Source organism: Sciurus carolinensis, chromosome 3 (assembly GCF_902686445.1).
Source record: "Sciurus carolinensis chromosome 3, mSciCar1.2, whole genome shotgun sequence".
NCBI lineage: Eukaryota > Metazoa > Chordata > Mammalia > Rodentia > Sciuridae > Sciurus > Sciurus carolinensis.
The window spans coordinates 36,694,749-36,712,038 of NC_062215.1; the positions used below are offsets into that span (position 1 = coordinate 36,694,749).

The 17,290-nt window shown below is 37.7% G+C and overlaps 1 protein-coding gene across 5 annotated transcripts in view; it reads right to left on the minus strand.

Moving 5' to 3' along the window:
- Acaca (acetyl-CoA carboxylase alpha) overlaps window positions 1–17,290 on the minus strand; it is a 269,515-nt gene that overhangs the window by 53,930 nt on the left and 198,295 nt on the right. For all 5 annotated transcript variants that reach the window (XM_047545728.1, XM_047545732.1, XM_047545731.1 and 2 more), the window contains 4 exons: window positions 16,490–16,759; window positions 13,947–14,044; window positions 9,010–9,130; window positions 8,242–8,352 (listed from right to left, as the gene is read on the minus strand). In XM_047545728.1, coding sequence (XP_047401684.1) covers window positions 8,242–8,352; window positions 9,010–9,130; window positions 13,947–14,044; window positions 16,490–16,759 — 600 coding nt within the window. The remainder of the gene's footprint in view (window positions 1–8,241; window positions 8,353–9,009; window positions 9,131–13,946; window positions 14,045–16,489; window positions 16,760–17,290) is intronic.

The following is a 17,290-nucleotide window of genomic DNA, read 5'->3' on the forward strand; positions in this document are numbered from 1 at the left end:
TTGAGGTCAGTCTTAGTGGGGCCCTAAGCAACTTGATGAGAACCTGTCTCAAAATAAAAACATAAAAAGACTGGGAATGTATCTTGGGGTAAAGTGCCCCTGGGTTCAATCCCCAGTACTAAAAAAGACATGACCAGCCCAGTCTCTGGAGGCAAAAAGTATATGGAAAAAACTCTGGTTCCATTCAGTTTCCCATAGGTTATATCATAAAATTAGGAGTTCTTTATTAATTTTGAACACTATTTCTAGGAGCAATCAGTCTAGCTGTACAGGGAAACAGACTTTGGTCAAATATATAAGAAAGGGATGAATTTACTTAAAAAGTCCTGAACTCCCCTGTGGATGAGTTTTGTAAGCATAATGGAATGAATATTTGACAATGGTGTCACAGAGAAAATTTAAGCGATGGTTAGGGGGTTTGACTTTTGAACATTTTTATATTCCCAATATTTATAATTCTATGGCCACTTGCATTGTGAACAACAACATGTAGCATTTATTCTTCTGTAATCTGGATAAGAAACAAGATAAATTTTAATTCATTATACTCTGCAGCTTCCATTCCTAATCTCACTAATACACAATAATCTCACATATCACCATATGTAATTTCACCAATACAGAACACCATAATACACACACACACACACAAACACACACATTTTAAACTCCAATTTGTTCTCTCTGTGCCCCAGCCTAACATGGTTCCCTGGTTACAGATCAATATATACTTCACAGCATCATAGAAACTAGAAATTAAAGAGTCTAAGAGAGTCTAAGATTAAGAGATCCTCTGGTCTTCCATTTTAAGGTAGGAAATGTATTATGTTGCCCATTTTACACAGAGAAAACTGATATCGAACAGACTGAAGCCCCAAATTGCTTACCTCATTAGTAAATGGCAAGGAGGGGATTGATCAAGTTTATTGTTGTTGCTTTTTTTAACCAAAAGATTCTTTAACTTTAAAAAGTTTGAGAACATTTATAATAGGTCATCTAACATGATCATTCCTGAGTCTGTATTCAATACCCCAAGCTGAGCCCCCAGAGCTTTCACTCCCAAGACTTCAGGTTCTAAGTCACCACTACCACCACCCACACACGGCTCTCTTTGAGTCAGATGCAATTTCTATGATGGAGCTCTGAATGGCAATGCCACCCTGCAAGATCTCCAAACCAGCACTCTCAGGACCAGGCTGCTGATACACCAATGCTCACTAACAGAGTCAAACATACCTGGTAAGGTTTTCTGCTGAACCTAAAGAACATCAAATGGGGTGTTCAAATAAAGCCTCCTAAATGGGGTCAGGTTCACCCACAGTTTGTGTGTGTGGGTGGGGGTGCTTGAAAATTAAGGAGATCTGCTCACTGCAATCCTTTCTGAGAACTCATTCATACTGTTAAAGCAATGCTTACTCAGAAGGGAAGTTAAAAGGCCCTCTTTTGAAAGGAGAATGATCCCATCTGGAGCTATAGGAGAACAGGGACTGTCTATTGTGAAAATAGGTAGTTGGGGACTTTTAAAAATGCAAATTGCTGGACTGATCCTTAGAGTGATTATGGGCTATTGTATCAACAAGTCCTCGGGGACTCCTGTAGACAGATGACTGACACATATACTAGCCTATCATGACCAAACATGGTGCCTCTTACATTAATGGCTTTCCAAAGTGTGCTGATTGTCTTTAGATAACATCTACTGGGAAAGTCAATACATGAATGTACTGTCACAGTGCAGGCTGCCATCTAACATGTTCTTGAAGGAATTCTTGCCTTCAGAGAGTCAGTAAGTATACAGAATATTGTGTTTCTATTTCCTTTCCAGCACCTGGATAATGAAGTACAATGAGAAAGAACCCTAAACGTACCTCAGAGAAGACTATAACAGTGTCAGTGTTTTCCTGTATTGACTCATTTAATCCCCACTCTGACCCTGGTAGACAGGTACTATTATTACTCCCCGTCTTTCTCCACCATTGTACAGTTAGTAAAACTGCAACCCAGAGAGGTTAAGTAAACTGCCCAAGATCACACAACTAGTAGGTCACAGAGCCAGGAAACTAAACCCAGGCAGCCTGGCTGTAGAGTCCAGGCTTTCAACCTCCTTAAGTTACCTGAAAGTGACAGTGCTGCCCACGCCATGTGAGAGCTGAATAATCTCTCCTTCCCTTCTCAAGTCCTTCACATTATGTGTCACAGAGTCCGGGATGAACACAGGGACTGTACAGTAGAGGCCCCTGGTGTGACAGAAAGTTCCACTCATGGAGGAACTCTGGTACTGTCCCTGACAGAGTAAAATGTAGCAACTTCATATTTCATGCTGCATAGTTACATATAAATATGTCCATGGAAACTAAGAAGAATTTGGAGAGGGACATGACTTCCTTGTACCAAGTCTCAAAAGCAATGTTAGCAGAATTATTAGCCCCCTAGCTGAATCTAGCACATAACTTATTTCCTTTTCCTGGCAGTGTCAGTGAAAATAGAAGCCTAATCTCACTAAAAGGGATGGGATTTCAGGATTCTACCTGCCCCCCCCAAAAAAGAAGCTTCTGTTTTTCTTTAAAATGTTTACCAAACAGAAATCACGTATCACCTCCTGAGTGAATCTATCACCCACATACCAGTCATTGGCAGAAGCCTTACCTCCATAGACAGTTACTGTTCAGAGGACACTCATAAATTGCAAATTCTGATTTCTGTATACAGAGAGTGGGCTCTCACCAAGTCTAGGGCAATGGTTGAGAGCTAGCAAGTATTCCCTTACAACACAGGACTTTCCAGTCTCGTTGTTACCTGACACTATGCTAAACATATAAAATAGAAAGTGAGAGGAGGTGAAGTAAAGATGGAAGTTATTGCAAATGCCCAAGTGGTACCCTGACTTGGAAGTTTATGACTCTGCAAAGCACCTCATATCCTTAAGGACTCATCTTACCAATAGCCTGAGTACGCAGGTTACTGCCTTTGCCAGGTCAGAATGACTCCTTACACACAGGGTAGTTTGCCATACCCATCAGTTCTACTCTATCACTCTGTGAGGCATTCTGAGAACTCTGCCACCTGCAGTATATAGTTCCTGGAGTTAGAAACCTATGGTCTACTTCCTTGAGAGGCACGAAACAGCAAGCCCTTAGAAACTTCACATCACGACATATTTTTTCCCCTCATGACATTTGGACAAAAATAAAATGACTAGACCATCTTCTTGCTGTAGACCTTGTGAATATTAAGAGCTCTTTCTGCAATGAAACTTAGGGATATTGTTCATGTTCTGACTCTGATCTAGTCTCTGTCAATTCTGTTTTTGTCTTCCTGTCTGTAAAATGGCCCTGATACAACTGGCTTACCCAAGAAGACAATAAGGAATCAGATGAATATTCTTAATTTTGAGGTTCATATAAAGCCATTTGGTACATGAATGGTGCGGACTCTATATCTTGTACATCCAGAGAAATGAAAAGTTGTATCCCACTTGTGTACAATGAATCAAAATGCAATCTGCTATCATGTAAAGTAAATAGAACAAACAATTAAAAAAAAAAATAAAGCCATTTGGGCTGCCTCTAATCCCTAGCCACTGACTTTAGTTTCAATCTCAAATCTGCATTACATCATTCAAGAAAATCCAGAAACTGTATCTCTACTCAAGTTGGAAATATTTTGGTTACTTTACAAATAACTACAGGCAACAAAGGAAGACAGATGCAAAAAGAAAATACAAATACTAAAATCACAAAGGGAGAGAGATGAAAATACAAATGTGGGAAGCACTTTCTGCTTTTAGAACAAAGGACACAATGCCCACGAAAAAAACATGTATAGTAAACCTGCTGAGAGTTGGGGGAAAATATCCAGGAAGCTGTTGCAATATGTATATTTTATATGCAGGTTACTAATAGTAGCTAAAAAAAGAAAGGCAGAAATTTTTTAAGAAATAAGTCTTTGAAAGCAAAAGGCAAGACAATGTAAACTAATTAAAAACAGGTCACCTTAATCACACAAATAGAATGTAGCCATAAAAGCTTGAAGCACACATGTGATGTACTAAGTTGGGAATGTGTGTTTCTTCAGCTTCATATTGAAGGAACAAACAATTTATTTACATGTTGCTACATTAGGCGAGTATGATATGTGGAGTGTCAATCCTTTCTCTTCAAATCAATCAGGCTAAGTCAAATCAGTGATGAAGTTAGAGGGTGTAGGGAGGGTTAGGGACGAGTAGAGAGAAAGAAAGTTTTTTAAAAAATCTCTGCCTCAGCAAAAGTTTTCATTAAAATTTTAGACAAATGATCCCTGTGTCCTTCTCTTGCTGCCTGGGGCTCCATGCTATTTCTATGCAAATAACAACCTCGTGGTTTATATCTTATTATTTCCACCGGAGCTGCAGCGACATGACCTGAGACGTGTAAGAGGTGGGATTGGGGGCTGGGGGGGAGTTGGAGAGGAGACAGGGAGAGAAAGAAAGAGAGGGAGAAAGGGAGAGAGAGAGATGAAGTGGGTGTTCACTCAAGTGTGAAAAAATATTGTCAGGAGTGAGCGTCAAGAACAAAAAAAATTGCAGGGATAACGTGTTTATTTCAGTCCCCCCACCCCCAGTCCCCCACCCCCCCTTGCAAACCAGCACCTTTTAAAATTCATTGGGCATCAGGCGATCATGCACAATCCATCTGCTTTCACTTTATCATTTGCATTTCATGCCTCCTGGCTTTTGATGTGCTGATACTTTGATGCAGTCAGGAGACGCGCATTATCATTATTTCAATTTTCAAAGGGGTCAACGGGATCGGCACTTGCACACACAAGATTTTTTTCCTACAACCTCTGTGCACTCCCTCCTTCTTATTCTTCACCTCAATGTTTAACATAAAGGATGAAGACTCAAAAAGGTGGGGGTCAAATGTTTACAGTCTAAGACCGTACATAAGCTTGCATGTACTGCATACATTTCCACTTTACACAGGTACACACATACTATGAGCAAAATGGTCAAGGCTAAGAAAGGAGCCTTTACAGTATTTCAAACACACAAAGACTTTCTCACACATGGATACTCAGGGAGGAACACACAGAAAGAGAAGGCTCTACAAGCAAGACACAGAAACAAAGAGAGAGATCAGCACTCACACAGAAAGACAAGCACACAGAGGGACTTGCACACACCCAGAGTAAGCAAGACAGAGATACCTATAGAAAGAAAGGCAAAGAGATTACAGAGACATCAGCACACATGAAAACAGAATATACAAAAGGAGTGAGTCAGAGGAAGCAATCTGAGCATGGTAGCTCCCCAATAGTTTCCTTTTTAATACCAGATAAGCAAAGAGGCTGAAGGGACATTCTTAGTGAATCTGCATGAAATCAGTGTCTTCCAACAACACGACTCTACACTTAAGAGGTGCTGACATGAGATAGTGAAGCAGGCAAAGCAGGATTAGGGAACCTCCACAAGTGATCACTCCCTTCAGCTAAAAATGATCATGTCCTTCTGAAAATGAGCATTGTTTGGTAAGTTACAAACAGCATCTTTACTTGCCTTTCCCTCTGCAACAAGGCAAGCAGCCCTGCAGGCGAGGAAGAAGGTGAATATATTGAATTTGATGAGAACAATTCAACCAGATTTTAAGGACAAAACAAAATAAAACCTAATGCTTTCTTTATGCCACAAATGAAATTTAACTGGCTATTTTTTAGAACAACAACAACAAAAAAATCCAAAAACAAAACCCAACAACTTTTACTTTTTGTAATATTACTTGTACAAAACATAGAATCTGTGTGTGTTTTTGGAGGGTGGGAACTTAACAACATATATTTTAGAGATTAACTCTCTTTATGAAAACATCACAGAAATATAGGTATCATTTTAAAATCCTATCCTCACAGGTAATGGTACCTAAAACTCTCTTCAACATTTGTCAATATCTCATCCTAAGAAGATATCCAAAAGAGCAACTTAAAAAAAAAAAAAATTTAAGACTCTCAGCACTTTTCCTCACTGCAATACTCTTCAGTAGTAGCAGTTTATATATCTTCATTTCTAGGCTAGTCTCCAAAAAAAGGAGGAGGATGGCCAAGTGTGCTATTGTTAGCACTACTCTGCCTTTCCTTGGAGAGAGAAGCAAACCAAAAGAATGAGAGTTCATATGACAGCAGAGAACAAGCTGAGCACATCAAACAATTCTGCTAATTTCTCACGTATCCAAAAGTTAATTGGACCAATGGAATTATCAACTCTTCTAAATGGATACGAGGACAGGACACTTAATGTCTGTCTTTCCTCTTGAAAGTCAGGGCTTGATAAAAAGTTCCTGCAAGTCTCATAAACACAATTCCAACACAATTTAGTATGTGTATAAAATCTACAAACTCAATTATCAAACCACATGAGAGAGGACGGGGAACTGAAATTTCAATGAGGACCAACAAGTCAGGCACCGTGGCACATGCCTGTAATCTATAATTCCAGCTACAAAGGAGGCTGAGATGGGAGGATCATGAGTTCAAGGCCAGACTGGGCAACTCATTAAGAACTTGTCTCAAAAAAACAAAACAAAACAAAAAACTAGGGCCAATTCTTTGTGTTAAGTACTAAGTACTTTTACTTATGTACTCTCATTTGACCACCACGTTACTTTTTTTTCTTTTTTTGATACTAGGGTCTGAACCATGGGTGCTTTACCACCAAGCTACATTCCCAGTCCTTCTCATTTTTTATTTTGAGAAAGGGTCTTGCTAAAATGCTGAGGCTGGCCTCGAACTTGTATTTCTCCAGCCTCCCAAGCTGCTGGAATTACAGGTTTGTGTCACATTGCCCAGCTTCTACAACATTACTTACAGGTATAAATTATAATCCCCCCACCTTTTGTTTTGAGCAGCACTAAGGATTGAACGTGGGGTGCTCTACCTCTGAGCGATATCCCCAGTCCTTTTTATTTTGAAGCAGGGTCTTACTAAGTTGCCAACACTGGTCTGCAACTTATGATCCTCCTGCCTTAGCCTCCCAAGTAGTTGGGATTACAGGAATAAGCCACCATGCCTGGCTCTATAATACCTCGTTGACAGCTAATGAGGACAACCAGCCCTATATTATTTCATTATACATTTTAGCTCTAAAACAAAACAAATTTTCTTTTTTTTTTTTTTTCCTTGGGTGCTGGAGATCGAACCCAGGGCCTTGTGCTTAAAAGGCAAGCACTCTACCAACTGAGCTATCTCCCCAGCCCCCCAAAACAAATTTTCTATGCCTATAAAGAAGTCAGAACTGCATTGTCCGTTGTATATTCAGATAATCTTGGACAATTTTCACTTTTGCAAGCAATGGCCTCATCATTCATTTTCTTCTGCCTTTAGAAAAGTCCCTACGAACTTGGATTAAAAATAAGTCTTTCTTTGGAAGGAAAGATAAATGTCTACGTTATACCCTTTCCCAGCAATCCATCCATGATGTATCCATCCACCTATCTTCCCACTCAATATTTACTGAGTACTTACTTTATATACAAGAGAACACCATAAGTGCCCTCTTTTTCTTTTTTAGAGGTTTATTGACAGATTTCTCAGACCATTAGAATTACATATCCTCAACACCTAGGCCAGTGCCTAGTCCACACTGTAGACCTGAAATGGGAACGAATACAACTAGAATTGAAGATAGCTCTGTGCAGGAGAATAGTTCTCAAAAGCCTTATTCATAGATAACATAGGTAAGAAGTGAGGGGTTGGGGGTGGGCAGAACAAAAGTATTCAATTAATTCTGTCTCCTAGAGACAGAGTAGAATGTAAGTTCTTTGGAGCAGAAGTTATACAGTTTGTTCACTAACTTATACACAGGGTTGGAATAATGCCTGGCAGATAGTCGCTACTCAAAGTATTTGTTAAATGAAATGAATGAATGAATAAAAAGGCAAGCAAGTCAATGGGTGAGGATGATGGAAGAAGAAAGGAAGATACAGACTGAGAAGTCATGGACAGAATGACTCCTTAATCAGGTTTTGGTTTTTTTTTTTTTTTTTTTTTTGATGGTAGTACTAGGGATTGAACCCAGGGGTACTCCACCACTTTTTTATTTTGAGAAGGGGGTCTCACTAAGTTGCTGAGGCTGGACTCAAACCTGAGATCCTTTTGCCTCAGTCTCCTGCATGGCTGAGATTACACGCATGTGCTCAATCAAGGTCTAGAATTAAGAACTCATGATAAGCTTCAAACTTTATACACTCCTCACAAACCCCAGAAACTTACTTTGTTGAGGGCACCAGCTCCTGTCAGAATTAAGTGAGAATTCTCAACCTGGATGGTTCTCTGTCCCAGCCGTACAAGATAAGCCCCAATCCCAATGGCTCGGCATGTCACCTTAAAAAAGAATAAATTCTGCATGTCACATATTTATGTCCTCTCCAAAGCTTTAAGAACTAAGGCACAGATAAAATGTGTAAAATCCTCATGAACAGAAATAACTATTGCATTTTATGAAGTCTTTTTGACTAATAATAAAAAAATTCCTAATCAAAAAAGAAATAAAGTTAATTCAATATTTCAAATGTTAGAAACTTCAAGGATCATAGTCCCTTTACTTGCCTACTTCAGAGATGCTTGGCATCCCCACTATAGGTATGAGCAAAGAAAGTACTACGAAGAGAAGAAATTCAAGGTGTTAAAAATCTGATAGAATATTTAGAGGAAATAATAAGTTAAACTAAAGGCTAAAATAAACCTAGGTTTATATGGGAAATAATTTATATTATTTCGTTAATTTATTTTATCCTGTGTTCCCATTATTTTTCACAATTAAAATAAAATTTGCAAGCAATGCTTTTATCTGGGACTGAATAGTAGTAATGGGACAGAAATAAACCTAACTACACAATGAGTTCTTCAAAAATTTCATATATTGTGGGGTGAGGATATGGCTGTAGAGCACTTATTTATCATACTCGAGGCCCTGAGTTCAATCCCTAGCACCATAAATAAATAGATAGATTAATTAATTCAAAATTCATGAGGATTTACCAGGCTGATGGTGATGATCTCATCATAGGCCAATGAAGATTCTCCAGCAATCATTCCAGAACCTCGAAGGTTCTCTGCTCCAAGTCCCTCTTCTTTCCCAATAATATCTGTTATCTTATACCTATTAGAGAAGAGTCATGCCAAAGTATTAAAGTGAACAGTACCACAATCCATTAAAGAAACATTACCATTAAAAGCCTTCTAAAAGCATATAAACATATTTAATACAAGAGCTTTATACTCTTTATTTTATACTCTTCATATGTTTTTCCTTCTTAGCTTGGTTCTTACCTAATTGAAAGCAATATGGTAGAAGAGAAAAACAAAATCTGGAATTAAGCAGATAGGTGCAAACTCTTGCTCTGATACATACAGTGGTATGCCTCAGGATAACAGTAACTTCTGTAAAATGGGGACAGTAGTACCTATCTCTAAGGGTTGGCAACAAGAAGAGGGCTTGACCCATGGTGATAATCTCATCATAGGTTAATGACCGATTCTCCACCAATCATTCTAGAACCTTGAAGATTCGCTGCTGAAAGAACATTCACATGCTACAAGATGGCTCTCAGATTTTAAGGCTCTTTCTCTCTTACTTTTTAAAATATTTTTTAGTTGTGGATGGACAAAATATCTTTATTGATTTGTTTATTTTTATGTGGTGCTGAGGATTGAACCCAGTGCCTCACAAATGGGAGACAAGCACTCTACCACTGAGCTACCAAGCCCAGCCCCTTTCTTTCTTCAAAACAGTGTCAATATATATCTCTGACTGTCATCAAATTAACAATTTTTACATAGGAATAAAAAAAATTAAGCCAGGCATGATGGCACATGCCTGTAATCCCAACAACTCCAGAGGCTGAGGCAGGAGTGTTGCAAGTTCAAGATCAGCCTGGGCTACTTAGTGACACCCTATCTCAAAAAAAAAAAAAATAATAATAATGAAAAGGGCTGGGGATGTGGCTCAGTGGTAGAGTACCCTTGGGTGCAATCCCCAGTACCACAAAACAAACAAACAAACAAAAAACAAAAAACAAAAAACAAATAGAGGGGTATTGGAATGCTTGGCTAGTTTCTTGAATCAAAAATCCTTTTCTTTCCCAAGATAGGGATGCAGGGGAAGACCAAAACAGTATACTCCCATTCCTGCTCATTTGCAAATACCAAGTGCATATGTTTCTGGCTATAGTTCTCCAGAGGGGAAGGCAGAATAGAAGTAGAAGTGAAATGCTGACCAAGTTGTCCAGAAAGCATCCTGTGGATCTAATGGGAGTCACTCATCTGTCTTCCTGGCAGGGGATTAGGAGCAATAGCTAATAATGGGAAATGGGAGATGGGAAATGCAACTAGTAAAGGGAAGGAAAAATACAAAGTTGGAAGTAGAGATGGGCATATATTATTTATTGTTCCATGTGCATCCAGAAGGCTTGGCACAAATTTTTAAATTGAAATAATAAATAAGTATTCCATAGTGGCTCTTAAATTACCTTCCCCCATTCCCATATTTCTCTGCTCCCTTTTTTCTGTCTGCTCTCCATCAATTCTGTTCATCTATGATGTGGCACCTCTGCTTTCCAGATTCCTCTAGTTTTTTTAATTTTTAGCTTCTCCTATTTCAATAATTCCCCCATTCTTCCTTTTGTTTATCTAGACTTTGGATTCTAGAGTCATAAAGCAGATGAAGTTAATCATCCTTAAGGGGCTAAAAGAACCACATTAATTTGAGGAAGGGTAATACATTCTTTTTATAAGGTCCACATGCCGTATAAGGACTCATGGGCCCCGTCAACCTTTCTTGTAAAGCATATCCTCTCATAAGGACTGCATATTACTTCACAGGTGTTCATGATGTGATAAGTGGCATCTTATTTCATTGTATTATGAGAAAAAGAATGTACATTTCCGGTATTCTGCTCTCTGACCTGAGTCTTCTACCATTTAGGACTATCATTCTTTAAAGTACTATTAAATTTTAATGTTATAATAAAAAACTTTGTATAGCATTTTATAATTACCCAAAACATTCATATATGATTTTTGATCCTCACAACAATCCAATGTGACAGGTAATATCATTGCCATATTACAGATTAATAATAATAATAACAACAATAACAATAACAACAACAAGAACCAGGATTTTTGATTGCTTACTGTATGCTCAGCACTGAGCTAAGGGTCTTAGTTTACCTAATCATCTTTCAGATGAGGAACCCCAGAAAAGAAAAATGACTTGTTTTGTAACAAAAGTAATATATAAACTAATAGCTTTCGCAGGGTGGAGTGCTGCACACCAGCTGAGGAAGGAGAATCATGAGTTCAAAGCCAGACTCAGCAACTTAGTGAGGCCCTAAGCAACTCAGTGAGCTCCTGTCTCTAAATAAAATACAAAAAAAAAAAAAAAAAAAAAAAGTCCAAAAAACAGGAGGTGGGGTGCTAGGGATGTGACTCAGTGGATAAGTGCTCCTGGATTCAATCCCCAGTGCCCAAACAAAAGAAAACAAAACAAAAAACTAACAGCTTTATAAAAAGCATGTATTAAAGAGCTTTAAAAAATCCTGTTCAGATTAGCAAGAAAAAAAATACAGGCTGGGTGCAGTGGCACATGCCTGTAATCCCAGCAACTTGGGAGGCTGAGGCAAGAGGATAGTGTGTTCAAAGCCAGCCTTGGCAACTTAGTGAGACCCTGTTTCAGAAGAAAAAAAGGCGGGGGGAGGGGGGAGGCTTGGGTGTGGTTCAGTGATTATGTGATTAAGTTCCCCTTGTTCAATGAAAAACAAAAAAAGCAAAATGTTTAGAAACAAACATGAAGAAACTGGCCACACTGTGTCCCAAGGTGGCCAAGGGACCACAGTGAACCTCTGGGGGCACTGAAGGATATTTTCAATTTGAGAGAAACACATATGATATCTGTCAGACCCCACATGAATGACTAGCTTTAGGTAGTTTGTGATTTAACACCAAATAGTGCTATATTTCTTTTGACAATACCCTGTCTTTACAAAGCCATGTTTTTGCAGTTTCTGTGGAAAAAAAACCAAGCTGTATGCAAAAGTCAATGAAGAATAAGAAAAGTGGGTGGCTATATCTGAGCTGATGCTAAGGTTTGAGATACTAAACAGCCACAACTATTCCATAGTAAGTAAATAATTACTTAAAAATGAAGTAATTTTTTCAATTCATATGTATTATTTTTATTCACATTATGGTTAGGACAGAAACACTTATGCAGTTGTTAGGGGTTAACTAGAAATATTTATTTAACAGAAATATTATGTCTATTTTTTACTTAGGGGTGCTGTGAAAAAATTACTGAGATGCTAAGGGTGTCATGAACCAAAAAAGTTTGGGAACTTTTGGAATAAATTATATGGATATTATGAACCTTTTAAAAATATACATGGATCAATGAAAAAATATATCAAGTTTCTTTTTTGGGATGAGTTAATATTGAGGATGTCAGCCTTCACAAAAATAAGTGTGTAAATCTAGTGCAATCTGAATCAAAATCATTATGGAAAGATTGGGGGAATTAAAATAACAGAAAGAAAGAAGGAAATTAAAAAAAAAAAAAAAGGGCTAGGTGTGTAGTTCAGTGGTATGGCATTAGCCCTAGATAGAACAAAAAATAAGAACACATGAATTATTCAATAAACAGTATTGGAGCAATTAACATTCTAGAAAATTCTTGCAAAGAGATTATAAAAATGTTCAGCTTCACTGGCAATCAAAACTACAAGTTAAAGTAACAATTGCTGTTTTTATCCTACTTTATTAATTGACAATAATCAATGTTGGCAAGGGTAGAGAAAAATTAAGAGAGTTAACAAGCACTATCACATACTGCTGATTAGGAATTCAGATCTTGGGAGGGCAATCTGAGATTATTTTTAAAAACTCTTGAAAATGGACTTTTTAGGGGCTGGGGATATAGCTCAGCTGGTAGAGTGCTTGCCTTGTATGCACAAGGCCCTGGGTTCAATCCACAGCACCACCAAAAAAAAAAAAAGGAAGCATTTTTTGGGGCTGAGGTTGTAGCTCAATGGTAGAGTGCTTGCTTAGCACATGTGAGGCACTGGGTTCAATTCACAGCACCACATAAAAAAATAAATAAATAAAGGTATTGTGTTCATCTATGACTAAAAAAAATTTTTTTAGATGGATTTCTTTTTTAATGTACTAGGGATTGAACCCAGGGCTTTGCATGTGGTAGGCAAGCACTCTACCACAGACCTACATCCTCAGAACCCAAATGGGCTTTTTTTTTCGGTGCTGGGGATTGAACCCAGGGCCTTATGCTTGCAAATGGGCTTTTTGACTAGTAGTTCCACTTCTAGAAATTAACCCAAAAAGAATAATTAGAGATATTCCTAAGCAAATATAAAAAAAAAGTTCAGCTCAGGGATATAATAGTGAAAAATTAGAAACACCTTAAATTTTCAAATATGATTTGTTCATTATCATAAAATACTATTCAACCATTAAATTTCATATTCTCAAATAATACTTTAAGAATACAAAAAATTTGTCCAAAATAGCTTTTAATGAAAAGAATTTAAAAGAAACTCCTATCTATAATACCAACCATGTAGAAAAAGAGTATAAATGTAAAAAAGACAGTAAGAATATAATAAATTTATAGTTGTGGTCTCAGGGTAGGATTGTGTCTGCTTTTTGTTTTTTCTTCCTGTTTATGTGTTTCAATTTTTATTAAATGAATAAGTATTGTAAACAAGATTTAAAAACCTCAATCAATAACAAAGTCTGTCAGCTAAAAAGTGGTAGAGCCAGGATTCAAACCTAAGACATCTAGGATGCTTAAACAGCATTCTTCAGTGCTTTCCAAGGTCATGACTAGCAGGACAATAAGGAAAAATTACCATATTCTCCTTTCATTAGTAATGACCAAATTATTCTGATACATAAATACCTACCTGGATTCTCCTTCATCCTCCACGTGTTCACAATGGACAGAGTTGAGAGCACTGACTCTCTTATAATCTTGAGGGGTCAAATATAAATACTTGTATCCCTGTAAAGCACAAGTTGTTTTGAACTCATTATTTGCCACTGTGACACAATCAGAAGACACAGCCAACTGTGCATAATGAGCTTGTTCCAAAGGTAGCTTTGAATTGTCACATTACTTCTTGGAGTTAGTCTGATTTGATGCCAGCATAGATGGTTCTTTGAAAGATGGAAGTGCCTATTTTTTAGTCACTGTCACTGAAATAAGATACCCTATAACTGCAACTCCATGTATATTTCATTTTCAACAGACTAAAGGGTCATTTTTGGATATTCAGTGATACCTTTATGATAGATACCAACATGAAATTAAAGAATTATGTGAATTACTATTCTTCACTCTCTCAACTCCATGTATCATCAAAATATATATGGGATCACAAATCTAAGAGATTCAATGTTAGAATCAGAAGACCATGCAGTGCTAATAGTGAATCTTGAACTCATACCTTCTGCTTCTCTTAATTCCTATTTACATTTTAAAAATTATATTAACATTTCATAATTGATATATTTGTATGCACACATATATATACTCACATACAAAGCAGAGAGAGGTGGCATATGTTTAATATGCACAATTCAGTAGTTTTTAGTATATTCATATGTTGTGCAACCATCACCATAATTTTCAGAACACTTTCATCACCCACCCCCAAAACCCATAACTGTTGATGGTCACTACCAATTTCCATACATTTTTAAAACAAACTTTATTGAACTATAATTTTGAAGCAATAAAATCTGTCAACTCTCAGTTATTAATTTGATAAATTCCAATAAATATATATACTTGTATAATCACCACAATCAAAATTTAGAATATTTTCATTATCCCCTGAAACAATCTCACAGGTAAAGATATGAAAGGCAGCAAAGGAAACTGAGAAAGAGAAGGCAGGAAGGTAGAAAGACAAAAAGGGGACTCTGGGATACTGGAAGCCAAGAAGAAAATATTTCAAGAATGAGTGACCAACTGTGTCAAAGTCTGCTGAATCATCAAATAACTAAGATGAGGACTATGAATTTACTGAAGAATTCAGCAATATGCAATCACAGGTGACTTTGATGAAAACAGTTATAGTAGAATGGTGAGGGGCAAGCGTCACTACACAGGAATAAGAGAAGAGTATGTGAAAACAGCAAGTATAGACAACTCTTTTAAGAAGTTCTGCTCTAAAGGGAAGGAGAAAATGGAGTAGGGATAGTCACTGGAGGGATAAGTGTCTGTATGCTAAAGGGGTAGATACAGTAGAGAGGGAAAGTGGTGATGCAGGAGAGAGGTGGGAGAAGTGCTGATTAACATCCCTAAGTTGACAAGAAGGCAAATCAAGTGTACAAGAGGAAGAAAGGTCTTAGATAAGAGCAGGAATTTTTCTTTTTCTTGTTCAATCCTCAGTACCGAGAGAGAGAGAGAGAGAGAGAGAGAGAGAGAGAGAGAGAGAGAGAGAGAGAGAAAGGAAGGAGGATAAAGAACAGAAAAAAAGTAGTAGGATCAATAGCTGTAGGTCCTGATGGGTTTAAAGGACTGTTGGACACTAGAGAAAGTGAGTTGGAAAGAAAGGATGAAGGGTGGAAGACAAAGTGATGCTTGAAACAGATTATGGGAAATGAGAGGCTGAACTAGGGTGGAGGAAAGGAACCAGAGGAGAGAAACTCAAAGATCCAAGGAGCCAGATTATAGGAAGGCTCATCTATATAGACATAGCAATCACCAAGAATTATCACATGACTAATAGTATTGGAGAAAGCAACAATAAGCCAGGAACTAAAACATGTATAGAATAAGAGGCTATGACCAAAGGGTGGGAAGACACTGTAATAAGGAGCACTGATACATCAGTGGCAGAGTCTAATGACAAGAGACTCAAAGTGGGAAGTTTTCCTGGAGAAGGGAGAATAAAAGGTGTGGAAATAGCAATGAGGATCAAAAAAGACAGTATTCCCCCCTCCAGGCTTAGTAGTAGAGGAGAGAGAAATCAGTCAGTACTTAAGAAGGCTATAGGGGAAGTGGTATCTTTAGAAAAGAAGCAGGTTTCAAGGAGAACCAGGGAGGTTGGAGAAAAAGTCGAGGGTATAATGGATTTTGCTCATGACTGGCTGTAAGTCCTAAAAACCACAGTGGAATAGTTTTAAGATGTGTGTTTTGGGTTTGGCATGTCTTATGGTAAAGACATTCCTATTATTTCATCTAATGTTCAAGCAACAGCAAATTTGTTTTAAAGCTGGAGGAAAAACCAGGTGAGCATACTAAGAACATCGTTAGACACAATGTTCTAACATGGTATCTTAAGGAATTTTCATAAGTAACTTTATTTATATTTAGTTATCATCATAAGGGCAGACTTTCAAACTTAAACCACTTCCTTTCCCACACCTATTTACATATGTACACACACATGTACATAACCATGCCAAACAGTATCTTGAAATATCTCTTAGTCTGTACCTTATAGGGATCCTCAGGATCTACCCAGGCCACATGAAACATATGACGAATTTCTTCTGCCAGTCCAATTCTTGCTCCACTATTGGCTGCTACATAGATGCGTGGGATACCCTCTGCCCTGGCAAGTTCAGAAGCTCTCAGAAACAGCAAGTCCTCCTGGGGCCCAAAGGACCCAATTCGGTATGTGATGTCATTGCCAATAACAATAATATCCCTGCCTTCTGGATATTCAGGACTTTTAAGGGTCATTTTCCAAGCTACCATGCCAATCTGCAAAGATAAAAAAACAAATAAATACAAGCTTCTTACATGGAGAATTTTTTTTCTCAGGTTCCTTGAAGGTATGATGTATACCTAGGACTCATCCTTCATGTAAAGATAGGTACTGCTGAAGAGCCAAACTTCCTTTTTTTTTTTTTTTTTTTTTTTGTGGTACTGGGGATTGAACCCAGGGCCTCATGCTTGCGAGGCAAACACTCTACCAACTGAGTTATATCCTCAGCCCCCAAACTCCCTATTGAAAGCTAGAAAAAAAATCTTCTAGTGTAGTACTCTCTATAGATTTTGCTGAGAACAGGTGGTTTACAATTTATTCTAAAGTGGTCTCAATTCCTTCTTTGGGCCTACTCAAAGACAGAAAAAACAAAGTCTTACATACACTAAAGATATGTGTGGAAGAATGCCATGGCAATGGTAATTAAGTTCAGAATTCCCATATTACTAACTTATATATTGAAACATTATTTCCAGTTTTGTGAGATTCATTTCAAGAAACCGTTAACTCATAAGAGAGGAGAATCA